General features: G+C 40.0%; 1 protein-coding gene across 1 annotated transcript in view; it reads left to right on the forward strand.

Moving 5' to 3' along the window:
* The window catches only part of EML6 (EMAP like 6), an 87,430-nt gene that overhangs the window by 31,105 nt on the left and 29,030 nt on the right, over nucleotides 1-27,295 (forward strand). The window contains 14 exon segments of the mRNA XM_062489403.1: nucleotides 2,123-2,221; nucleotides 3,283-3,351; nucleotides 5,856-6,041; nucleotides 7,875-8,010; nucleotides 9,995-10,196; nucleotides 13,702-13,839; nucleotides 15,039-15,295; nucleotides 16,362-16,574; nucleotides 17,224-17,391; nucleotides 18,300-18,406; nucleotides 20,221-20,339; nucleotides 21,101-21,287; nucleotides 21,881-21,986; nucleotides 24,818-24,911. Of these exon segments, the coding sequence (XP_062345387.1) occupies nucleotides 2,123-2,221; nucleotides 3,283-3,351; nucleotides 5,856-6,041; nucleotides 7,875-8,010; nucleotides 9,995-10,196; nucleotides 13,702-13,839; nucleotides 15,039-15,295; nucleotides 16,362-16,574; nucleotides 17,224-17,391; nucleotides 18,300-18,406; nucleotides 20,221-20,339; nucleotides 21,101-21,287; nucleotides 21,881-21,986; nucleotides 24,818-24,911 (2,081 nt within the window).

Here is a 27,295-nt window from a genome sequence, read left to right on the forward strand (position 1 = left end):
AACAGTTCTTTACTAGTATAGCTAACAAGACAAACAAGAACAACAACAGCTATGAAATTAGCCACAAACAGAACAGTAACTCAGTCCCAGTGTTTTTTGGCTGCAGGCACCTTTTCCCTGAGCTGCAGTTCCCGGTGCTGGGGGCGGGCAGGTCCCGCAGAGCCGCAGGAGGGCTGGGGGTGATGGCAGCGCTGTCCCAGGGGGAGAGAGAGATGGAGAGAGCTCTCCGCTCACGGTGTCGGTCCCGGTGCTCGGCAGAGTGCTGGATGGTGGTAGTTCACAGCGAGAAGGCAGCAGGGCAGGGTCCGATGGTGGTTTCCCGACGCTGGGATGGCGGAGATGGAGGAGAGGCAGCGATCGTCCTTCTCGTCCGAACTCCGCAGGGGGAATGGGCCGAGCCAGAGCCTTCCGCTTCCTCTTCTGGCTGTTTGAATCTCACGGGGTTCCCCTCTTCTCTCTCCTCCCCCTTGTCACCAGGGCCCAGTCAACAGGTATCTTAGCATGACAATGGGGAAAATTCCACAGAGGGAAAAGGGAGAGAACCAACCCCCAACATCTCCCTTCACAACTCCCATATGAGTCAGAGCCCATTGACGGAGTTCTGTCCCCCATAGGGTGAACCCTCCAAGGGAATCTTGTTCCCTTCCAACAATATCTGGGAACTGATCCAGATTGCCCCATGAAAACCTTACATTCCTCTAGGAACAGCTCATTTCTTCTCTCTATATTTTTATTCCCCTAGAAGGAGACTGGACTCAGAGGAACTTGTGGTATAAGTCTGTAAATAAGTTTTTTTTGTGGTGGTGATGCTGAGGGGTGTTGAGTTGGATTTTGTTTTTTGGAGGGTTTTTGTTTTGTTGTTTTCATTAATACCGCATTGCTTGGTGCATTTTCTGGTGGCACAGTGGATGAGTTCTGCAGATTTTGCATCAGGAAAATGCCTGTTGTCATCTCTCATTAAACCAAAGTCCCAAAATATCTATTTCATTCCTCTTAATCAAGAAACTGTAACAGTTAAGACAGTGGAAGGTGTGTGAACCTGCTGTAGTTGATGCAAAGGCTGTCAAGGGGCTCTCCCAGGAGGGAAGATGTGCCTCCTATTTCAGTATTTCCACTCAGGAAAAGGATGAAAAGGCTTCAAGTACCTCCTCTCTGAATTATTGCTACAGAATGAAAACTGGAGCCTTCTGTTCCTCTATGAACACTTACTTCCTCTCTCTGTTATTCAGTTGTTGAGACCTTTATTGCATTTAATATTTTTCCTAATACAGTATTTTAGAGGAGTCTGTGGTTATGACACTTGTTTTCTTTGCTGGCTCAGTCTTTTTGTGTTATCACAGACAGTTCCAGATTTGAAACAATTTGCTTACTCAAAATTCGAGCAAATTTTTTATGGAATTCATGTAAAGTTGGACAAAATTAGGACAGTCAGTGGAACAGAAAAGACCTACAACTTACACAGTAATGGCTGATCTTCTGGGCATGTCACAGATGGACGTACTCTGCTTTTTCCCTTCCAGATTTCCCCCTCCATTTTATTCTGTCCTTTTTATATCTTCCATTATTGAGATGGGAAAGTATTAAAACTAAGTTATTTTAATTAATGACCAATAAAACTTTAACTTGGTTATTAGTTAATTCTTTCAGTTGTTTTAACTGGTGATGTGATACACTAAGATATGAAAAAGGCAACTGTTCAAAGTACATCCAGTTCTGGTTCTAAAGCTCAACAAAATGAGCATAATGAACAAAGCAGTAGTTGGGAATAGTGAAATAGTTGGAAATAGTGAAAGTTTTTATTTCCCTTTCACTTTTATTATCAGAAAATAAATCAAAAATGCTAGAGAGGTGTGCACCTGAAACAATTACCTCAGAAATTTCAGAGCAAGAATTTCACTTGGAACATTGGTAGCCTGAAACCAATAACCTCACCTTTTAGAGAAAATGAGGCATTTCAGTGCTCTCTCTAGTGAATAAATGTTGAGTGTGAGTCTGCCTTTGCAATGTGATTCAAACCCAGGTCATGTATGGGAAATTCCATTTGTGCATGTAATCCTGGGAAGTCCAGCAAAGTGGTTTGGGTTGATTTCCTGTTAACTGGATTGCTGTTGTTCTTCCTCAGCGTTTGGCTTCTGTGGGACTGGATGCCAAAAACACAGTGTGTATTTGGGACTGGAAGAGAGGAAAACTCCTGGCAACAGCTACAGGCCATTCCGACAGGGTAATTGTATGGAAACATTCCTGGATTTTATCTGGGAGCTGCATGAGTGTTTCAAATATAATTTTTGTTTCTATTAGGGTAATGCAAAAAAAATTCTGGTCATTCTACCTGGCTTTTAAAATACTGGACAAGATATTTATTCCTTCTCTTGGTGCCAGACCCAGCGCAAAGCACTGTTAGTAAGCCTAGGGAGGAAATACATTGTACCTACGCACTGAGTGCAGTGATCTGTAGCTCTTCATATGAGATGTGAAATGGGAGCTCAGTGGCCAAAGATCATCTTGTCTCTGACAAAATTGTCAAAAAGACAATTTATTACAAGGGCAAATTTAGTTATATCCCTTTCAGTTTTCCTTAAGACAGTTACCTGTAGAAGAAACTTGATTGAGCTAAATATTTCTTTCGTATCTGTTAGCTTCAGGTAAAGGATCATAACTTAAATAAAGATAAGAACAGACCAGGTTTAAGTTTAGTATGTTATTCAGGATTAGGAAATATTTTACCAGGTTTAACATAAGCAAAATACCTCCCTGACATATATAAGCACATGGATGAATATGTAAAATAAATTATGGACACATTCTGATAACTTGTGTATATATGTTATCATATTATAACATGTTTTGCCTCTATGCAAGTTTTGCTACTGACCTTAGTTAGTGCAAGATCAGGTTCTGAGTTACCAGAATTCTCCAGGACAGGTTGGAAGTACTAAAATCTTAGTCCAAGTAGGTTTTCCCAACCAGAAAAAGGAGCTTCTGCACAGAAGAGGGAGTGGGAAAGAATGCCTATGTAAATATCGTTTATTCAGTGATATTTTGGAGCTGGAATGGATTGGCAGTGTGTAGTCAGGGAATTGTGTTGACTGAGCTGTGTGAGGAGCCCTCTGTGTTTGCCTTGATCTTTGATTACAAAGAGCTCCAAATTTACCTGTAGAGTGTTCTTTCATTTTTAGTAATATGTTCCAACAGAAATTATGGCTAAGCACTGGTAAAAGCAAGCTGAACCTGGATGCCATTACTGTATAGGTTAAAATATAAGCTTAATGTATTTCTTAACAGATATTTGATATTTCCTGGGATCAATATCAGCCAAACAGAATTGTCAGCTGTGGAGTAAAACACATAAAGGTAAAGAGCTTTCATTGTTTACTTGCAAAAAGTACTTGCACAGAAAAAAAAATTTTAAAAAAATCTGTGTTCTTACACGATGAAGATTTGAAATATAGGACGGATTATATTTTTCTTTCATTACATTTTGAACATTTTGCAGAATGTTTTGTTTGAAGCCAGTTCAGACATTCAGCAGTTCCTGAGCTGCAGATTCCTGAATAAGAAAGTCAGGAAGATCCTTTGGTGTAATTTTCATCATTATATACTTATACTTTTGGGTTTTCTGCCTTCTCCATTGCACCCTAATGGTCTCAGCCTTTAGGGGTTTCCCTCATCCAGCATCACAGAGGGTTACTGTGCAGCTGGAGGAGGAATCAGGGTAAAAAGTGTGAACAGAATGACCTGCACTTGGGCTTCTCATGTAACACCACTCAGAAGTGTGCAGGGCCTGCAGAGAGAAAACTCTGGTGCCCCACTATTTGATCACTCTAAGTCACCCTTTATGGAAGTGTTTGGGATTGAAACCTAGATGTGTATTAGATGTTTATGATAAAAATTTCTCATATCTGTGGAAAGCTTAGAAACAAATCCTTGTCCCCCAATATCCCCTTCAGATTTCTACTTTTCTCCTGTCTCCTCAAAAACATTCCTAACAGATGGCAATTATTTCACATGACTGGTGTGGGAAGAGCTTTGACTAGAAGTTTAGGAAATCAGTTAATATTTCTGGTTCTGGTTCCTGAGAAACTCGTGCCCTTAAACCACCACTGCTTCAAACTGTGGGTGGTTTTGGCAAGCAGTGATACAATCTGTTGTGTTCTGCAAGCTGTTTTTCAAAACCTGTGTTTGTTTGGCACCTGTCTTCTGTTTAAAATGGCCATAATCACCCTGAACACAGAGAATACCAGGCACTGTGAATACCTGGAGATAAAGGAATGCCAAAAAATAGGAAAAAAGCAGCGTGGAGGGGAAATTACTCCGTGTTCCCCTCCAGTGGTGCTCCAGCAGTGGCCTGAACTTGCTGTCTGGTACAAAATTGTGGGAATAACAGCTCTAAAGACATTTGGACTGATATTTGGGAATTGTACCGTTTATTCCTTTAGCAGTCCAGTTCTGCTGCCTCATTTGACTGAGCAGGGATTAGAAGCTGAGGTAAAGTCCAGGAGCTATTGAATCTCTCAGGGAACTCAGGATATTTCCTCCACCCTTCTAGCACTGCTGCCTGCTTTTCAACCCTTCCTCAGCTATCCAGAAGGGAGGAGAATTTAGGTTTGACTCAAGGATTGGGACCCCTGGGGACACTATTCCCTTTGCCTTCAAAATTGGCTGATGTTAAGAGGCAAAGGGAAAATTTAATTGAATTAGCGATAGAGAAGGAGGTGAAATAAAAAACTTTGATCCAAGGATTTTCTGGAATAATGAATTAAAAAAAAAACTACTGAAAATTTGGCTGTAGGCAAATGAAGTGGGAGTGGAGGGACATGATGAAACTGTGCCAGACACATCGCTATTCCTGTCCAGTTTCTGTCAGATGACAGAGATGGGATGACTCCTCTGACACACTGTGCTGTGCTGCACCCCAGGGATTTGCTGTTCTGTATTTGCACCTGTCCAGAACGTCCTGCTGCTGACAGGACTGGAGATTTCAGCACTTCTCTTGCATATCTCTCATTGATATTCTCTTTATTCTGCCTTCCCTGGAAGGTCTGGTCCTTGTGGGGGAGCTGGGTACACAGACTGTGGTCTCTGCTTGATGTTTATTTAACTTTTAAAAAACACCTTTATTAAAAAAACAAGTAGTCTGATAGCTCGCCTCCAAAGACAACCTTCTGAGACAAACTTTTGTTTTTTTCACTATTCTCTTTCCCAGTCACTCTTAGATTCCTTTTTGCAGAATGTTAATGACTTTTGCGTGGCAGTTGAGCAAGTCCCTTTTCCATACTTGGGAACCTGTTACTCTGGGCGTCAGGGAGCTGTCTCACGTATGAGCGTGTGCAGTCCCCAAGGAACAGATGGTTTCTCAGTAACTGTGACTATATTTGAGGGACAGAACTCTTTCAATGCTCTGGGGAAGGGCAGAAGTGCCTGCTCCAGCATGCAGGTTGTATAAGATAAAGTATTTTATCACTTCAATGCTGTAGCTGTGTTTTGCATACAATAAAATGAGATTTTCGGGAATTTAAAAGCATGCACTTGTCTGGACAGAATTTCCCACAAAACCTGATAAAGGACAGTGAGAGAATGAGAAGGGGCTGTGTGGCAGTAGAGAGGCAGCACTAAGCCTCACTCCCTCTAGCCGTTTGGTCATTTAGTTTGGGTTTAGATGTACTACATTTGCCTGACTCTTTCCTTGGTAAATGCACAGGCTTTGGAGTTGTGGGTGCTCTGATAGGACTGAAGGGATCACTTCAGTGCCTGCCAGACACTGCTCTGTCAGGATGTGTGTCTGAGATCTGCACACTTATGTGAAAAAACAGAAATTCTGCAAAAATCTCTCCTAACCTGCCATTTACTTTTCACAGTTTTGGACATTGTGTGGGAACACCCTGACAGCAAAGAGAGGAATATTTGGTAAAACAGGAGATCTCCAAACAATCCTGTGTTTAGCCTGTGCTAAAGAAGATATCACCTACTCTGGGGCTTTAAATGGAGACATCTATGTTTGGAAAGGGCTCAACTTGGTCCGCACAATTCAAGGAGCACACAGTGTAAGTGGTGTTTTCACATCTGTTTGATGAGGAATTGGTTTGAAAAGCATCCTGAAGGCTTTGCTCCGAAGATTTCCTTCTCTTTCAGGTCAGAAGGATGTCTTGAGGATGTTCAGCAATTAAGAACTTTAGATGTATTATTGTACTTGTTGACATGTTGCCAACAGGTGCTGAGCTGATAATGCCAGAACTGCTGATATTTATAGCCTTCATCAAACTAAGTAAACCAAACCTCAAATGAAGTCTGTAAATCTAAAGTTTCACAGATTGAGTACCTTCAATTATGATCAGCTTACTTAAAAATAGTTGGTAAGCAGATTATCTAAGCTTAAACAGAATTTTGCCACTAAAATACCCAGTGATGGAGACTGACTCCTCAGAAGAGCTTCAGTGTTGAGCAAACCCATTGAATCTGAGAGTCTGTACTCCAGCCATACTCTGAACAGTTTACTCCAATTACCTCCATAACACACACCCAAAAAACACCACCCCCAGTCTGGAGCTCTCTTAATTACAGAGTGAAAGGGGGATGTGCAGGAATGTGTTAGATTTCTAACCAGTCTAATACAATTAATTTGCCTTTGTTGGTGCTACAATGAAGGCACAGTAGGACTCCTTGTCTTGTTTCATATGTATTTAAAAATACTGCTCCTATTTGGAATATGACTGTGGGTAATGGTATTCTGATGTGGGTTTTTTGGAACAAAAGGAAACAAGACAATTTTCTTTAGAAAAGTGATGTGACATCTAAGACTTACCACTGTGGTTTTGTTCTAGAAATATCACTGCAAAAATAATGGTTTTTTTCTGGTCTCACAAAATTAGTTATGGTGACATTTCATCAGGATTCATAGGACCTCTTCAAATGAGATATAAGCATTAATTATTTACAAAAGTAATCCCTCCTAATTTATGAAAGCAGGGAGGCTGGAGTCAGTGGGGCATTTTACTTGAGGAGCTACTGTGAAACTGCAGCTGCAGTAACACATGAATGTCTTTGGCAAGCAATAACCCCCTGTAGTATATTAGCAGAATTCTGTTTGCAGAATTGGTAAGATTCATTAGAATGGTTAAATGCAACCCCTTTATACATAATATGATAAATTATGGAGTTTGCCATGGCCAACATGCAATTCCTATGCAATTAATAATTAGAAATATTAATTTATGAAGACATTGAACAAGGCCACTTCAAAAATGGAGGTCTTCTCTCCATTGTATTTATCTCCCTGCAGTTCAGCTTATCTCCTAACCAAGGTTTTCCTGATAAAATACTGTCTCAGCAGGCATTCCTTGAGCTATTCCAAGGTAGTTCAGCACAGCCATTAATCATGAACCATTTACTAAACCAAGGAGAAATTCAAACTCTAATAGAAATTTGCTATCAACAAAGAGAATGAATTGACACTCTTTCAGTTCCTGACAGATTCCAAAGGATGTCTGAACTGAATTAATGAAAGAATGTCTCAGTCACCTCTGCTCCTGTAAGAATATTTGTATTGTTTGTTTTCTTGGTTTTGTTTTCACGGGTAACTCTTTATTTTAAGTGCTCCATTAGTTATTCAGTTGTCCTTGTCATAATATTACCAGACCTAAATTTGAAGTTCTGCTGATAGGCTGTGTCACTGCTATTTGCACTAAGGTTTCTACATAAACCACTCGAGTGGAACACTTGAAATAAAAGCTATGTCCAGTGGTTTGCTTTCTGGATGGCCAACACTTTTGTCCCCAGCAGTTTCTGGCCTTTTACAAGGGTCTGTTTGAAAACATTTGCTTTGTGTGTTTAAATGGGTTGTAAAGACCTTTCAAACTTGGACTGCTGTTGGTTGGCAGGCTGGAATTTTTAGTATGTATGCTTGTGAAGAAGGCTTTGCCACTGGAGGGAGAGATGGCTGCATTCGGTTGTGGGACACCGAGTTCAAACCGATTACTAAAATTGATCTCAGGGAGACTGAACAAGGATACAAAGGTAATGAGCTATTCCTTTAATGGCTTTTCACACATCTGGATAATGGATTGTGACAGCATTTAATGTGAAGCATAGATGTCTCTGCGTAGTGCTGATTTTTTTTTACTTAATGACCGCATTTATTTTGGGTCTGTGTTTCCTTCCCTCTGACAATTCTGTAACCTGTGGGGTGTTCCATGGTTCATGATATAAACACAGGGATGAAATCTCTGCTCCCCACCATGGAAAAGCAAGAAGATCAGTGAGAACTAATTAAACACCATAAGATGGGAGAATGAAGTTAGCCAATCCTTAATTAATTAATTATTTTGCAATTCATTTAACTAATTGAGATTTCTTGAACCTGATACCCAGAAATGCTGACCGTCTGAACACCCCACTCATGCTCTTGGAATGAAATCTGCACTTGGCAGATTTGTTGGAGAGAATATTATTAAGTTGGTGATAATCACATTTGTTGAATCTAATCCTGCTTCCAGTGAGCTCAGTCATCAATTTATTTTATGATTTGAAGCACTTACAATCTCATGGATCACAATGCATGATTTATCAAGGGTTTAGTGTTCACTCATGGAATTTAGCCCTCAAAAGGTTGTCCAAGACACCCAAGCAACAGTGCCTGTGCTCTGAACTTCTGCTTTATGAAGTTTTTTGCAGCCCAAATTGTAATGTTTAACACAAATTTCTGGAAAACAGTAGCAACAAATAACCAAAAACAAAGATCTGGGCAAGTGAAAATTCTAGCTCCCAACCTCTAGAAGTGGGGTTTCATTTTCACTTGGCATTGGCACTGATTAATTTAAGCATATCTGTAGCCTCGGGCAGTGGTGGAGCCTTAATGCTTACCTGGGACCTTCTGTCCCTCCCTTCCAGCTGTTTTTCCAAAGCATTTTGCCAAGGCATTGTCTGTTAAACCCTGAGAGCAGATAATATTCCTTCATGTGCAGTATGTTCACAGAGAACATTGTCTTTCCCACATTCAAAGTGTGTTTGTGTTCTAAATCTTAACAGAGTCCATCTTCCACCAAATTTCAATCTGAATTCCATTGTGTGGTCATTGGTGTGTTCCAAGAAGAAGATGAAAATCAGAACTTCAGTATTAATTTAACTAAGTCATAAAATGGCATTAAAAATTAAAAGCTGTTGGAAGTGGACAAGAAAATAAATTAGGATTAATTTAACCAACTCAGGAGATGAGAGTATTTTATTCATGCAACCAGTAGTTCACTGCATTATGTATTTGGTTCCAAAAATATGTGAAAATGATGATGTGGGTGACCTTGACTACATGACAAAAGTATTTTTTTATTCATTCACATCTCACAGCTTCTAGACCTATGATCCAAACTTTTTTTCATGTACTGGAACAGAAAATACAAACCCTGCAAGCAGTAGACCAGAGAGTGTTACTAAATTGCTCAGCCTGCTGAGCGGTTGTTTCTAAGTTAGTGGTCAGTAAAATTCCGGCTCCAAAGTTAGGATCAGATTTGTGGAATAAGATCAAGCTCTCTTAAAGTTGTACAAAGCAATATTCTGTTAGTTTGGGGAGGAGGGATATATTTTTTTATGGTGTTTTTTTTTTTAATAATCCATTTTGATTGAAGTGGAAAAGTGTGATAAATGGGCACAAACCATTTAAATTCACCATTAAAATTTTATTTGAATGCGCAAAAAAGTAAAGCAGTGGAAAAAGGAATAAACCAGCTTCAGTCACAGAAACCCCTTGGCTAATATAGAATTTAGATCTTTAGATCCTGTGAAATGGAGCTGGTTTTTAAATTCCCAAGGTGTGCAGCAAGCCAAGCATGTTTTCCCTGGATTGAGCTTTCTCAATGTGCTAAATGGAGAAAATCTTCCAGAACACCTTGAGCTTTGAACCAGCTGGGATGTCCCGTGTTTTTCCAGTGCCCAAGAATGGGCTGGGAATGAGCTCTGGAATTCTCAGGCAGGGCTGGCACTAAGGGCAGCTTCCTTGCGCTCCTAGGGCTGTCCATCCGCAGTGTGTGCTGGAAAGCCGACAGGCTCCTGGCAGGGACCCAGGACAGCGAGATCTTCGAGGTGCTCGTGAGGGAGAGGGACAAGCCCATGCTGATCATGCAGGGCCACTGCGAAGGGGAGCTCTGGGCCCTGGCCATGCATCCCAAGAAACCTCTGGCAGTCACCGGCAGCGATGATCGCTCCGTGCGGTAAGGCTGCACATATTCTGCTGGTTTTATTTCTTCACACACACATTGGTTTGTAATGGATTGATTTGTTAATACTCTGAAGATAACACCCCCCCCCATATTTGTCTTAGCAGCTGCCTTTTCTCTTCACTTTTCATATTACACATCATGTAAAAATAATCAGAATTTATGTTCAAAATGTTCCAGATATATATCTTCTGCTTTTATTATTGATTTATTCCTGCTGTGTACAGGGCATCTAAATGAGGGATGATCACCTCATACTTCTCTTCTGGTAAGCTTAAAGCCTAAATACCTTTGTCCAGTGTTTTACTCAGAAGGTGTCTGCCTCAGCCTTGAGTGTTTAGGAAATCTGATCTAAAACAAATTCAGTTAAAATGTCAGAAAATGAGATTAATGAAAATGCACTCATGTCATAAGGGCCAGTGGAGGGGCAGATACTGATCGCTTCTCTGTGACCAGTGACAAGACTCAAGGGAACAGCTGGAGCTGGGTCAGGGAAGGTTTAGGACAGATATTAGGAAAAGGTTCTTTCTCAGAGGTGCTGGGCACTGCCCAGACTTCCCAGGGAATGGCCCCAGGATCATTTGGGCACTGCTGCCAGAGATGCATAGGGTGGGATTTTGTTGGGGTGTCTGTCCAGGTCCTGGAGCTGTACTGATGATCCTGATGGGTCACTTCCAACTCAGGATAGTCTGTGTTCCTGCGTTTAGTTACACTACTCATGTCTTGAGGCTTTGTAGCAGAGTTTTAAAATGTTGTCTACATATTTATGGACATTGTCACAAAGTGAAGGACACTCCTTTTCCTGTCTGTGTTAAAATCTGTCATATTGATAACCCTCTGGGGAGAAAAAAAGGCATTTTACCATGCTTAGTAAGTTTTGACTGTAGAGATTGGAGATGCAGCTCAGACTCTCCCTGAGTCCACACCCACAGAGCTGCTGTGTATTCTCACCTGAGCATGGGCTCTGCCCAGTGGCGCTGATTATTTACCTGAGATTAAAGACAGGGATTTTTCTGAGTGCCAGAAATCCATCTCCTACCATACACCCAATTTCTGATTACTGCTCCTTCAGATTGCACGTTATGATTCACCTCTTCCTTGAGGCTTGCTGCTCAGCTCAGATTTCTTTTTTCTTCCCTTTCAATCTTTTCACTTGTACTGGTTTCCTACCCCTGCCATCCCTCATCTCTTTCTGACCCCAATTAAAATCCAATTGTGAAGCCCACAGAACTGCCAGTTGATCTCTACAACCCTATTTTCTCCCTGCTTCCTACAGAAGGATTATTTCTTTCAGTTTCTGCTATGTGTGAATGGTCTCTCCTGCTGGGGTTTGCCTGCCCAGTGTTAGAGACAGGCACAAGAGTCCTGGCAGGATGCAGGTCAGTTCTGGAGGAAGGGCTGCAAAGATGGGATTAGCATTGCACTGCCCTCAAGCCAATAATCCCCCTAAAATGGGATTTCTTGTTTTGGGCTCATCCCTTGGTGAGCAGAGTAATTCAGCTCCTGGAGCTCGTGAAGGTGCTGCTGACTCAGAGCCTGACACAGCTCTGCCCCTCCAGGAGGCACTGCAGGGTCTGTGTGCAGGTCAAACCTCAATTAGTGTGGCTCTTATTCTTACCTCTGTTGGAGCAATTCTGATGTCCCTGATGCCTTTGGATGTGCCATTCCCTCAAGTGTGCAGGGGTTTTACTGTCCGACATCACACATCTTTGAGCTGTTTGGGCACAGGAGAGGGTGAGATTTGAATGCTAGTGGGATTTTTTTATAGTCTATGGCTTCATGTGAGGAATTCCAGTGAAACATATAAGTACATTCAATAAGATTAAAATGTACACAAAAGGATTTTCCTACAATTTTTCTTTACTACTAAAATTGCACTAACAGGGATGTCTCTGAATTACCCTTCATTGGTAATTTTTCTTAGTATTTGAATATCACACTTTTTCCGAAGAGTGGGTATACAGTATAAATCTAACTTAGTTTAGAAATAAAAGTATTTAGTGAGTCAGATTATATTTTTAAGTCTGGGATGTCAAAATGAGAAGGGGAGTTACTGTATTTTTCCCTAGCCCAGCTGAGAGAAGGCTATAGCCAAATATAGGTTTCTAACATCTTAAATTTCCAAAGCAAACCATCTCTGCTCAGAAAGCTGCCTGTTCTGTCTCTTACCACAGGAACAGGGAAAAAATTATAATTCTCTGAAGGCATAAAGAACTATTTATTGCATTTATTAAATAGATTATCATGTTTTGCAATTAGGATTCCAGAGTATTGGACAAATTGATTTATGTGGAAGCCAACATCTTGGAGCAACAATTGTGTCCTGGTGTTTTCTTCAAAACATTTCCAAAGCCTTTCTGGTTCATTCCTTGTGATATTGGGCTCACAGCTTCTGCCTTGTGAGGCTGCAAAACTCTTGATCCTGCTTCTGGTTTGTCTTTGAAAACAATTTTAACGTCCTGCATTCATTTATTTTCCACCTTCTTTTCAGGCTCTGTCCAAGTTGTGTTTGTGCTGTTTATTCCAGTTCCAGCAACATAATTTTTTCTCCTTTGGAGGGTCTTGTGCTCCCAGTGCCTCCCAGCTCCTTGTGCAGCGCCCAGCTCAGTAGCATCCACATCCTTGGTGCCAGCGCCTTCAGTAAAAATTGAAATTGTTACTGTTCCAGAGCTTTTGCTGTAACTCTCAGTAGTACCTCCCATCCAGAGTGGGTGTTTATTTCTGTCCAGCTTTGCTCCACAACTTGGTCCAGTGTCATGTTACAGTTCTTGCACAAATTGTTGCAATTGCACAATTGTTGCAATAATCATATCTGCTGATTCATAATTCACATATTTTACTGAAGGTGTTATCAATACATTGCATTTATGACTCTATCCTCAAAGATAATTGGGTATTCTTGCCTTAGAGGTCTTCTATGCATTTTTCCCCATTATTTCAATTTTTCTTTAAATCTCTAAGTCTTGCGGACTACTGAGATCTGATGGGTCAACCTGTAGTGATTTGGGAAGGTCCTTCCATTCCTTCAGAAAAATATAGGTGTATTGTTTGCCTTTATCTTAGGACATAATTTACTGGTTGATTCTTTTCAATTGCACTGATGTGAATGAGGGAATCAATATGCAGTTTTGTGTCCTAGCTCATTCAGAGCTAGGGCAATAAAATCTTCCCTGTGGCTGGAATGTTGATGTTCCCTGAGTGTCGCTTTCAGTGAAAATTTCACTCTGAGCTGTGTTTTTCTTATTCATTTTGGGGAATTCATTCAGCTAAATGAAGTGTAGAAATTACACCAAATGCTGATGTACTTGAGCTTCACTCTGTTTTCTTCTACCCCAGTTGTGTTCAGGTTGAAAGGCACTCAGTCCTTTACATAATATGAACACAAGGGGTGTGTGTGATTTTCGCAGCTGAGTTATACCTTTGGGGTTCTTCTGGAGGACACAAAAATCCTGGGCAGTCAGGAAAAACCCCCTGCTGCTTTCCCTTCCCTTTGGAGCAGGTTGTGGAGCCTTGCTGACCACGCCTTGATTGCTCGCTGCAATATGGAAGAGGCTGTGCGGAGTGTGTCCTTCAGTCCTGACGGATCCCAGCTGGCACTTGGCATGAAGGATGGTTCCTTCATTGTCCTCAGAGTAAGGTGAGAGGAGAAACCACTGGGTGTCCTACCAGAAGAAAAATAAATTATAATTGCAGATGCATCCATATCCCTTTTAAGAGGGAGTTTAAGAGCTTGGCAAAGAGGAGAAAATCTATGCTTTAATTAATTTTGAAATATTAACTCTTAGGACTAACATTAAAATTTAAGATTTTCAAGCTTGGTTCTTTTTCTGTAGTCTGAAGTTATACAGATATTTAGTGAGAAGAAATGTGCATAGCAGAGAGAACATAGTTTGGAGAGGGATCTTTTTCACTTATTATTTATTTCCTGTCATGTGCATACCAGGCAAAATAATTGGTAATCAAAAGACATTTTAAAGTATTTTCAAGATAAACCTGGATTCTACTTTTTGTGTTAGAGGAAAGCCTTTTTTTTGTGTGGCTGCATCTAAAGCATTTTCTTTCTGAAATGCTGTTATAGAAGGCACACAAAAGCAGGGTCATAGAGTGAAAAGTGGTCATAGAGTGAAACAGCCAAACCCCTGCTGTAATTTCAAAACACAAAAACTATTAAAAATTGATACCTGGAAGAGTTTACCCCCTCCTGGCTACTCTCCATATGTTTGCCAAGCATGTACTTACAATACTTGGAACTCCAAGCTGATAGGAGGGAAAAGCCTGGGAAAACCCCTATAATGCTCTGCTTTAATGACTTTAGCAAAACTTAAGTGAGCTGTTCATATTAATTTAAAAGCCTTCCCAATGACTATTTTTCTAAATAAATTCATTTTCTTTGTCTCCCAGTAATCTTGTCCTTGTTAATTTGTCTGATGCCTCCTAGAAATCTCTGTCTTGGGTTAGGAATGCTTCTCCTTTCATGACCCTGCTTTTAACAGTGCTGTGTGTCAGGATTTAAAAGATGTACTTACAAAATGTATCCCAGTAAATTTGCATTGAATGTTGCCAGGAGTACTTCATTAGAGCCAGGTGAAGAGGCTCTAATGAAGAGGATGAAGAACATTGTGGACAGGTGGTGTGGTTTTTATCTGTTGCTTAAAAATATGCTTAGAATCAATGGAAGGATTAGGAAGTTATCCACTAAAAAAAAAAGTAAGTAAGAGAATTTTTAAAGTGGAATCTAATTTTTGTTGTACAAATTATTCAGTGCCTCTACCTTCCTATCCGTGGGTCACAAAATTCCTGGGTTTCCAGTTGTCTTGTCCCCTCTGGCTCGTGCAGGGACATGACTGAGGTGGTTCACATCAAGGACCGCAAGGAAGTGATCCATGAGATGAAGTTCTCCCCAGACGGATCGTACCTGGCCGTGGGCTCCAATGATGGGCCTGTGGACATCTACGCCGTGGCCCAGAGATACAAAAAAATCGGGGAATGCAACAAATCCTCCAGTTTCATTACTCACATTGACTGGTCTGTGGACAGCAAGTTCCTGCAGACCAATGATGGTGCTGGAGAGAGGCTCTTCTACAAGATGCCCTGTAAGTTTATGACGGGCTTGTGTTATGAACAATTCAGTTTTGGTTTGGATTTGAAGAGAACACCACAAATATGATACAAATATTGCAGGTGAAAGTGGCGTTTCCTGGCTGGAACTTACAGAAATGCCCACTGTTTGTTTTTTAAATCAGTACTCATTGAATATCCTCAGCTTTAAGGAAGAGCTGTCTCTGCTGTGTAAAATACACATTTTTTCATAGCAACTTTTACAGGTTGACTCACTCTCAGGTAACTACCAAAGCTCCTTTGTCCCTCTTGTCCTTCCTTGATGAATGATTCCTGCTAGTGATCAGAATGTTTCTAAGAATGTAACTAAAAATAGGAGAACTGTGAGTCAGCTCCAGTTGCTGAGGTTTTCAATGTAAAAGCTTGTTAGTAGAAACAACACTGATAGCTAATTGATTTATTCTCACTCTTATTTGAGAATGCTTTCTAATGAGGAAACTTTTGCAGAAGAGAGCTTTAGAAATAAAATTTTGGGCTCTTTTGGGCTAGTTTGGCAGCCTTCAATCAATTCTAAAACAGCCCCTGTCAGTAAAAAGTACCACAGAGTGGCTGACTGGCCAAGTACTCACATTTCAGAGACGCAAAATAATGTGGATGAAAAATTCCTACTATTAAATCTACTCCTACTATTTAAAACATGTGAGTGTGATTTAAAATTGTGTATTATTAACCTTCTAGCACTTGAAAGTGTTCTAGGAACTCATGTTATTCACAGAACTTTCTACCGAAGGCATTCCTTTGGTAGATTTGGAATGAAGATTTTCCACTTTCGTAGGTTTTTAGCACGCTAATTCTAATTAGTTTACTAATTATCATTAGCATTCTAATTATATCTAATGCAGCTGTGTTAGAACTCCTCAGATGCATGATATCTTCAAACACCACAAATGAAAGATTACAGTAATTTAAAGAAGATTGTGACTCTTCTTAATTTAAGTTAAAAATTCATCGCTACTAGAATACACAGATAAATATGATGAAAAGAAACAGAGTTTCTAATAAGCAAATTATAAAACTGGTTATCCACCTGCACATTTTCAGCTGGGAAGCATCTAACAAGCAAAGATGAGATCAAAGGAATACACTGGGCCTCATGGACCTGTGTGATAGGACCTGAAGTGAGTGGAATTTGGCCAAAATACACAAACATCACAGATATCAACTCTGTGGATGGGAATTACAACAGCTCCGTGCTGGTGACTGGTGATGACTTTGGGCTGGTAAAATTATTCAGATTTCCATGCCTAAAGAAAGGTAAGCTGGAATTTCATATGGCTGAAAGATGCAAGATTTATCTCAACACCATATCAGTGTCATTTCTAATAGTAGCTTTTCATTCTGGTGGAAAATTCAAATTATTGTGTGCACAATTCCTGCAAGTATTAATGGTTATAGAGATCAGACTTTCTCCCTCTCTGTGTAGTTGTTTTCAGAAGTGTCGAGAATGTGTGGCTGCTTGCTCACAGAATTTGCTCTGTACCAAGTATAAAGCCAGGAATCCAAATCAAACAATCTTTTGCCTTTCTGTGAGCTTCAGTGTTTAATTTGATATAACATCTCAGTATATTTTCAAAATTTGTGTTTTAGGAAAAACGTAATGCATGTGTTGAGCTCTCACTGGCACTCATGGCCAGAAAGGTGAAAATCACACCTTGTGTGTGTCTGGTACTTCCTTCCAAGATTGAAGTACTTTTCTGACAACTAAAGATATTGTCCATATTATTTTATGCCACTTATTTTCATATCATAATTACTTTTGTATCAGCATATCAAATTAGGCATTTGAGTGCTTTTTGGTTTTCAGATTTCACAAGTGTATGTTTCTATTAGGAACCTAACTTCATTAGTTAGCAGGTTAATTTTTTTCCCCATTACATACCAAGAGTTCTCTTCTCCTTTTCAGGAGCTAAATTCAGGAAATACATTGGCCACTCAGCCCATGTCACCAATGTGCGCTGGTCCCATGATTTCCAGTGGGTTTTGAGCACAGGAGGTGCTGATCACTCTGTTTTTCAGTGGAGATTTGTTCCAGAAGGGGTAACCAATGGCATCCTGGAAGCCTCTCCACAAGGTAAGCATCATCTCTGTTCAAGTATTATTAAATTAAATCAGCAGAGAATGCAGTGCTACTAGAAGAGCTTTTATTGAATTAACAGGAAAAAATAATTAATAATTCTTTGGGATCGCATATACTCAGCATATTTGCGACACTGAAGTTTTCAGACAAGCCTTGGTTTGGGGTACATTAAAAGCTGCTGCAGACTGCAATATTTGTGTTTGGGAATACATAAGCTGCATTCCTCAAAGTGTGTGAAAGAAGATATTTAGAGGGACTGGATAATTAAATTTTCAACCTTAGCTATCTAACTTGCATTCAGAAGTCATGCTACGCACATTTAATTGTTTAATTTTATTTTTCAATGCAATCTCACATATCTCACAATAAATTTCTCATATTTATACAGTACTTCAGATATTCTTCTTGTTATAGTCATGATCCTTATAATATCCTACCAAAGCCATATGAATTGTGTCATAGTAGTTGCTAAAATTGGGATTCCCTGCAGCAGAAGGGCAAAATTTCACTCTGCACATGAACAATTTAGTAAAATATCTACATTACAGCAAATATTTTAAGCACAAAGAGTGATCAGTGAAAGCTTTTATTTGCCATTTCTGTGTGTCTGCTCTCCAGACCCTGTTTTGAAAGCAGAATTCTCTGATGCTGGAACTGTACTAGTAACTGCTTAGTGGTTTTACTTCTGTCTGCCACCTCCCTGCCCCAGACAGGGAAACAGGAGAGACAGAAATGAAGCCTGATACATTCAGTCAGCCCCTGTGACTTCTACAAGCCTACTTGAGCTCCCAAACTTCTTGAATATTGCTTTGCCCATAGTCTAAATTACATAAAACATCACATACTATTTTATTGTGATTTTATTTGTTCAATATATTGATTTTTCATTGTTTTTAAAGCAGAGGGCAGTGTTGATTCCTACAGTGAGGAATCAGATTCAGATTTATCAGATGTGCCAGAGTTGGATTCTGACATTGAGCAGGAAGCTCAAATCAACTATGATCGTCAGGTGAGTGAGAAATAAGCCTCAGGGCCAATTACCTGGCAAGTTCCCATCACTGTTCAGCAAGGAGAAGTTTACTGCTGACACACAGGCTACTCTCAGTTATTTTGATGGTATTCAGCTGATTATGCAACTAATATACATAAATCCATGAGCTGGAAATGAGAATTTCAAAGGGTTTGGAGAAAAGAATTTGAAAGTGTTTTGGGGGCTGGAACTAGGTGATCTTTGAGGTCCCTTCCAATCCAAAGCTTTCTGTGATTTGAGTTCTATTTGCAAGTCACTTGAACCGGGTTCTAGGAGCTGTTGTCATTGTGAGTTGAGTATTTCCTCTCCCCTCTGTCCAGTGACCTCTAGCTACAATAGAGACAGGTCAAAAATTCCTCAGAGCAGGACTGGGACCTTGTACTAAGGGGGGAAAATCACAAAATAAGTTGGTTCATGTTGATTTAAGGGATTTAATGGCTGGCATGGGGCTGCTTTCTGCAATGAGGGAAGCTCACCTTTAACATTGCAAGGGCATTCTTTATCTTTTCACCTCACCTTCTAGCCTACAATAAATTGCATGGATCCTTCTGCCAACAGCTTCTTTCACCTGTTTATTAGAGAGATCAATCATGACTGACAAATGAAACAGGTTTTGCCAAATTCTCTCCCTTCCCTCTCATTCATTCCCAGTTTCACCAGAGTGCTAGTCCCATCCTCCTCCTCCTCTCCTCTTCCTCCTCCCGATTTTCCATCTGCGTTCAAATCAGTCATCATCCTCCTCTACACTGTCTGTGTATCAAAAAGAACATCTGGGTTTAAAAACTACAAGTTACAATATAATTGTAGCCAGTTAAACAGCAATATTCCAGGCAGGTTAATGAGTGGAAAGCCAGAAACAACTTAAAATAGCATCTCATATAGGAAGTGTGAGACAGCCCCAAGCAGAAGTTGCATTTGGTGTTTTGTTAAAGGAAATAATTGACAAAAGCACAGGGAAATAAAAACATTGATCTTATTATGAGAATTGGGGTTTGGCTTGGGTTTTTTCCTTTTTAATGTTATGGCTGAAACAGCAGAGAGGATTCTACATTTTGAGATGCATCAGAATATGATGCCTCAGCATTTCTTTTCTCTGATTTTATTTCTTCCTTTTCCTTTCTTCCAAAAATCCAGTGTTGCTTCTTGGAAGTCAGGTGGATTTCTGTGGAAGTGGCAATTTCATTCTCCATTTGTCCAAGAAATGTAGGCACAGAAACACTAAAGCTGCATTCCAGCATTGTAATAGATTTTGTCTGGGGATGCTTCAAGCACCTTTAATGCACAGAGTTTTAGCACTTCTGAAGTGTTTAAATGGAAAGTATTTTGTGTATTTATAGAGTTGTAATTTTATTTTCGGATTCTGGACACGTTGGCAGATCACTGGAGTGGTTTTGTTCCTGTGTGTTTCACCATAACCCCAAGACAGAAGCAGCTCTTCATGCTCAGCTTTGAGCTTGGACATCGAAGTACAGATGAAATTAAAAAACACCTGGAGACTCCCAGTCACCATTTATATTCCTTTTCACTAAGTGACACTGGAATCTTCTAGAAAAAATATACTATGCTGCTGCTCCAGATTGCTGCTCTAGGCCACTCAGGCCAGTGGAATTTGTTGTCCAGAAAACATTTATTATTATCTGAAGGCTGGGAACAATAATGCCTGGCTCTTCATTGTAACAACTGAACATCACATTAGCATATATGAAATTTTGTGCTTGAAGTAATTTTCACTCATGTATACAAATATTTAGAAAACCAGAGGTATGCAGTTAACTTTAACAATTCTTCTTTAGGTTTACAAAGAAGACCTACCTCAGCTGAAACAGCAAAGTAAAGAGAAAAACCATTCTGTGCCCTTCCTTAAGCGAGAGCGAGCGCCCGAGGACAGCTTGAAGCTGCAGTTTATACATGGGTAGAGTAATATCAGATAATATTTGCTATTTCTGATTGATTAGCATTGCTGAGGTGTTCTAACAATTCATATCTGAGCATAAGCAAAGCATTTTTTTGTGCTTAACCCACAATTAATTTGTCATTGTTACTGGGGTAATTCTTAGCATATCAGATACAGATTTTTTGTTTTCAGTTGTATTTCAGGTGGAATGAAGCTCTGAGCTACCTGGTCCAGTGGGAGATATCCCTGCCTATGGCGGGGGGGGAGAGGGGGGGGTGTGAAACTGGATGATCCATAAGGTGGTCCCTTCCTGCCTAGCCCATTCCATGATTTTCTGTTAAGGAACAAGGGAAGCTTACAAGACTGATAAATAATACATCAGTGTTGAGTTTTATGAAATTGCATTTTGTACTTGTTGCTCACTACACCTGGTGTTTCCTGGAGCAAAGATTCTCTGTTTATTGCTTGTGATAGCTGTGATTTGTTAAAATGCCTGGTAGATTTCCGCTCCAATCCAATTATTTGTGAAGCTTACCTGGACACAATTCTATGTAAATGATGCAGCCTTTTTGTGAAATCAGTGCTGATTTAGGAATTGAGTTCACAGTAACCATTGAGAAGATTTCTGAGCTACTGCTCTCAGGGGCAGCAGTCTCTGTGATACTACTGAGCTCGAGCTGTCACTGCAGGACTGCTTTCCTCTAACACACAAAAGTTTTGTAACCTGGATTTCCCAAGCAGCTGTGGGGCAGCCACGAGGTGTTTGGTGTTTGTTGCAGGTACAGGGGCTATGACTGCAGGAACAACCTGTTCTACACACAGGCAGGAGAGGTGGTTTATCACATCGCCGCCGTGGCTGTTGTCTACAACCGGCAGCAGCACTCGCAACGCCTCTACCTTGGCCACGACGACGACATCCTCAGCCTCAGCATCCATCCCATCAAGGACTATGTGGCCACTGGACAGGTGGGGAGTTCAAAGTGATAGCAATATTCTATTTTTCCATTCTCTTTTTCCTTAAATGTAGTGATTCCTCCTAAATCCGGGCAAGCTGAATGTTGTTTCCTATCTCCCTGCTAAAACTGTTCCTATGTAACAAACACTGCCTATCTTGTGCTGTGGCCTTCAAAAGTTCTATATTTACTTTTAATCTCTGCTGCAAAATACAAGATCTGTATTTTCTCTCTTTCCTAGAAATTTTGGGCTTTCATTACTCAGTTGCAGTACTTTTGTGGGAGTTTTCAACAGCCTTGCTCAGATAAAAGCTGTTGGGCACTTTCCTGATAACTGGTACTGAATATGATGTATTCAGTGTATACATATGCATTGAGACATCAGTTTAAATGACACCATGAATATTCTGCTGAATAGTGATCTTTTAAGAGACTATCCACTGATATCTCTCTGAAAGAGAACATAAATCTAGAAAAAGATAAAATACAGCTCATGACAAAGTAGCTAACCTCTGTAATGTTTTAAAGATGTGATAGAGCTAATTACTGTTATTGGTGTACTTTGAACTTCTATGGGCAGAGATCCCAATTAACCCTCTGACCTAGGTTGGAAGAGATGCTGCCATCCATGTTTGGGACACCCAGAGCCTGAAATGTTTGTCATTGCTCAAAGGCCAGCACCAGAGAGGAGTATGTGCACTGGATTTCTCAGGTAAGCCACAGCCAATATTTATCTGAATGATTAATTTGAAAGCAATTCTTGTGATGAAATGTTCATTCAAAGAGGTGTAAAATTACAGCCAGTACCAATTTTACATGGAAGCTTGCTGACTTGGGATAAAAATAGTGTGTGTAGTGGAGTCAGTCATGGTCATTTGGTCGCTCTGTCAATGATTGATTTTGGTGGTGTCTGGTAGATAATACCAAATGTGCAGCTGGAATTCTGGTCACTGTCTATGTGGTGGTGTGAGAATTTTAAAGCAGGCAGGATGGTGACTCAAAGCATATAAATGAGTTGGAAATGTCACCTCTGGGCTCATCCAGTTCTTCACATTTGCTAACAATTGCCACTTTTTTAGTGAGTTTACAGAAGAAGTTAATATGACAAAAAGTTTTCTGCTGTCTCTTCCACTTGTCTTTCCCATCTGGCTGCCCTAAGCTGTCTCAGTTTTTAAGGGATAAGTCTGTGTGCAGCACTGAAGAGTATCATCAATATGGTGGGAACTTAAATACTTCTCTTTCTTTATAAAAGGGCTTAAAAATTCGTTCTCCCTTCTTCTATTGAAAAAAAAAAAAGAGGCTACTTTATCTGAACTATACTATCCTCTACTTGATCTGATTTTATTTCAATTAAACATAGCTTATTTCATATTCTGCTCCCCAGAAGTGTGGTAAGAATTCATTAGGATGTAGATCACATTTGTAATACGGGACTATACGAAAGAAGTTTGACTTCCACAAAGATAAATCTATGGAACTCAGTCATATTCCATTATCATGAGAGGAGCCCTGGTGTTCATCCAAGAGCTGGAATTCAATTGTGAAATTGCTGACCCACTCACTCTGAAAGGAGATAAAAGGCCAGAAGGAGGGAAAATGGATAAGGATGATTTAACTGATATTAGATAGTGTGCATAGATGTCAAAAAACTTCTTGTTAAGATCCTTAATTGAACAAATGTTCCTATATTTGAAAATAATTGGTGGATTGCATTTTTAACACCAAGAAAATTCCTGTCCAAGTAGGAATATTTTGGATCTTAGAACCCCTGTAAAGAATAAGCTACCAAATATTATATGGGCATAAATTTGTCAAAAAATCCTGAATGTCTTTTAAAAAGTAGCAACCACTCAGCAATACAGTGTTGCTTTAGGACCTGGTCCCAAGAACAATGCGCAGACTGAATTCCTAACTGTCTTTAGTTGGAATTCTTCGCATAGACAATGACAGAAAGCTGAGCAAATGTGCACCTCCCTGCAGGATCAGAGGCTGCACTGCCCTATGTAAGGGATTTGCATTGTCTTAATAACAGATGTTCCAAAATTAGGTTCAGGTCACACTACTTGGAGCTTAAAGAAAGAAACCCGGAGCTCCCAACCTTTTCTGGCAGTAGTTGATGCAGCAGCAGCTGACTCTTTTCCCCCAGTTCTCTCTGCCCTCACTCCCTCTGTGAAACATCAGCAGCTGCCCATTTCTGAAAGCTGGATCCTTCTGGTACAACCCTACTCATGACACTGCGATTCCAGGGAGGATAATTTCATTCCTGCAACAATTGATTGTGCCCTCTGGTGGCTAATTTAACACTTATACCTTGGGATATTGTTTAGAGGGTATAGTCCATATTAGTGCATAAACCTCCTGTTTCAGTGAATTAAGTTTAAATTGTTGTGTTGTTTGGGGATTTCTTAAATAAACTCGGTTTGGATTTATTGTCCTATATTTTAACTTCATTTCTTCCTACCTTATTCTGCTTCTTCCGCTTGGTCCCGTTTCTTCCTTACTGATTCTTAAATTCCCCTTCTCCTTCTTGACTTGCTTCTAGTAGAATTCAGTCATTAAAGTCTGTAAGAGCTTACTCAGCCCTAGGAACTCTGCAGTAGTTCTGATGGAGTAATTTATACAAGTGACTCTCCTTTTCTTTTTGAAGTCAGGTGTGCCCAAGCCCAGAGTCCTTCACATCATTCATTTCTCTGAGAAGCACTTTACCAGATCAGTGTTCTTGTTCAGTCTCTGCCCAGCTCTGCTTCCTTCAACTTTGACTTTTCTGTAGTTAAAAAAAAAACAAGCAGGTGATCTGTTCCTCCTACGCCCTGTGAAATTCAGTTGTCTTATCACAAACTGCAATAATCATGGCTCAGTTTTATGAACTTTTTAGAGTTTCAGGAGAGAAGTTTGTCTCTAAAACTTTGCTAGAGATGGTTGCATTTTTCATTACTTCATACGCGTGCAAGGGTGCCTGGGTACTGTTGAATTATGGATGATTTTCTCTTCTGGCTTTCCTTTCTGTCATTATCGGTACTGCTGTGTCTTTCTTGCAGTGAAAGTGAAGATAGCCAGCAGTTATTTTTAGCTTTAAAATTTTATATAATATTTATAGTTTCATCACCCTGCCTATGAACATTTCCAACACTAGTAAATCTCTACACCATTTCAATCAAAGAAGCATCATCTGATCAGAAATATTTTAAATAAAATGCAATGTGAATTTAGAGTGCTTGAACTTCATGAAATTTAATTTAATTGCTTTGTTTGATTCTCCCTGTTTTCCTTGCACGTACACAGAGGAATGTTTTGTGTCTGCCTTTGGGAAAGATCTGAACTCAAATTTCTTGAACCAATAGTTTGGGGTGGATGTTTTTTGTTTTTGTTTTGTTTGCTTTGGTTTGGTTTTTTTGTCGTGGTTTTTTTTTAGTTTGTTTTTTTTTCTTAATTTCTAATGCATCATTAGAAATTCAGTTTGCAATGTGATTGTTGTGTTCATTGCCTGTTATGCTTCCAGCTAAAGCCTTAGCACCTTTAACACCCAGTCTTGCTTCTGTACAGCTGATGGGAAATACTTGGCATCTGTTGGGCTGGATGATAACCATGCCATTGTATTCTGGGACTGGAAAAAGGGAGAAAAGCTGGCAACAACCAGGTAAGACACCCACAGTTTAAAAACTGTGATTTTAAACTGTGATTACTTTTTTCTGAAGAGCACATTTGTCCTATGAACAAAGATATAAAGCAGAACTCCTTTCTCAAAACAGGATGGTGTTTTAGCGTAATATACCCAGATTAAAACCTAGGGATGCACAGCCCAGTGTTCGGAAACTGTGTGTGCTATTCCTGTCAGGGGTTCCTTAGTCTCTCTGTTTGGAGAGCCACATTGGCACTGTGATTTGTTTCAGGTTTTCAAGTGGAGTTTCATATTTTCTCCCAGTTTTATGTCCTGGCTCAGGGCAGAAGTCACCAGAGGTGTCATTTCCTTTATGTGTTTGATGGTGTGATGGGTTCCATCAATCACCAGATGACTTTCTAAAAAGAAAAATATTCCCTCTAATCTATATATATATTTTTCAAACACTGCTGCTCCTGCCTTTCTTCTGAGCCAGCTTTTTCTGAGCTACTTGCCCTTTCAGTTGCCAACTGAGAGCTCAGCCAATAACCCTACAATGAAGAGTCCTTTGTGATTGCTTGAAGGGACCAGTGCTGGGAAGATAATAGGATTAAAGTTGCGTGTTTGCTAATTTATACTCAAGTGTTGGATTGCAACAATAATCATTGAGTGTAGGAGAATTAAACTGTTTGAGACCCTGTTTTCTGTCTCAACCTGGGACAAAGTAAATGTGCCCCTGGTCCCTAGAATTGAGCAGAATTCCTGTGAGTGTGGATGCACGAACCAGAAAGGTAAGGAGAGAGTTCCATATGCTCTCTGCAACCATGTAATGTGGCATTGCTCAGTAGAAATTGTTAGTATAGCTGCAAAAATGTGCTGGTGAAAGGTTGTTTACTTTAATTACTATGTGGTGACACGTTGCACAAGAAATGAGATTTTCTGGTGGCAGCACTCTCTGTTAGTAGTGTACCATTACTGAAGAAAGCACTGTTTTACTCCATGTGTGTGTACCACAATCTGTTAGCTACACAATTTCATCTCAGACATGCAGGTTATTAGGCAGTGAGGGTTCAAATCCTGTCTAAAATCTGTGCTGGAGTCTTGGCTTAGCAACAGTCCTGGCTATGTTGTAAAACGTGACATTTTCCTGGGCTTTGCAATCCCAGTTCTGCTGTCCCCAGACAGATTGCGCTTGACTTGCAAGCAAAGAAATACCTTATATATTCCCATGCTGACCTTTAAGCTTCTTGAAACAAGATAATGATGAACTGTGTCACTACCTGGCTGCTGGTCCTCCCAGGACATATTAAACATGGAGCACTCGGGTCCTTTTCACCATGTACCCAATGGATCTATTACTGCTAATCTGTTATCTTGAAAATATGCAGAGTTCTCACAGAGAGTAGAAAAATGAATGCATCTTTTAAATGTTCCAGTTTAAACCACTGTTTAGACTTTAGCAGTGCCTAAAGGCAAGTTCTCTCTTCTGATGCGGACAGAGAGAGAGAGACAAAAGCCCTCATGTGGCCTTTGCACACAAGCATAAAAGAACATCTCCTTACAATCATATGGACCCATATAAACCTGAAAATGGGTGTCCATTCACCATATACAGACACTCATCGTGTTTATTCTGCAGTTATTTTTAATGGTCTTTTTGCTTATTCTAGGCTAATTTATTTTAGCATGACTTTTCAGGTTTTTTTTCTGCAACATTAAGAATACTCTTATTTATTTGCTTTAATTGTTTCAGAGCTAAACTATGCAACTTGTTTCCCTGTCCTGGCTCCCGTAGCTCCTGTCTAATTTCATTAAAATCCTTGTTGAATAAGTTGGAACCAAGCACCTCTGCACTGCAGGATGATGTGCTGCACATGTCAAAGGTGGCCAGGATGGGTTTGCATCCAGACTGATGCACTAAAAGGAAATACTGACCCTGAGAGGGGTTTCAGAATCATGTGATTTTTCAGATCTGCTGATCCTGTCAGGAAAAAGTGATTTAATCCAAGCACAAAAGCTGCAGATGTGCAGTGAAAAGCTCATGGTTTCTGCTCTGGGGGCTTTATAAAACACTGATATAGGCATAATTAATGCTATACACCTCGGAATATTTTTTGCTATGATAAGAGCCAAGCTTGTAAATTCCCATAAACACATCAATAAGCATAACTTTAATTACCCAAGAACTAAACCTGAAGGTGAATGTGAGTGCTGCTGAGTGAACTGCTTCCTACACTATAATTTTATAATTTGTGATTTTATTTTCCATCTTGAAGCCCATATTAACACTTCCTCATTTTTTCTGTCAGAGTATCTTTTAATATTTATTGAGTTCTCATCCATTTAAATACTTATGTTGACCTTTATGCCTTCTCTTAATTGCCTTGACTTTTGTTGCCTGCTCCTTTGTAGTGACTTAAATG

Source organism: Cinclus cinclus, chromosome 3, assembly GCF_963662255.1.
Source record: "Cinclus cinclus chromosome 3, bCinCin1.1, whole genome shotgun sequence".
In the NCBI taxonomy this organism is placed as follows: Eukaryota; Metazoa; Chordata; class Aves; order Passeriformes; family Cinclidae; genus Cinclus; species Cinclus cinclus.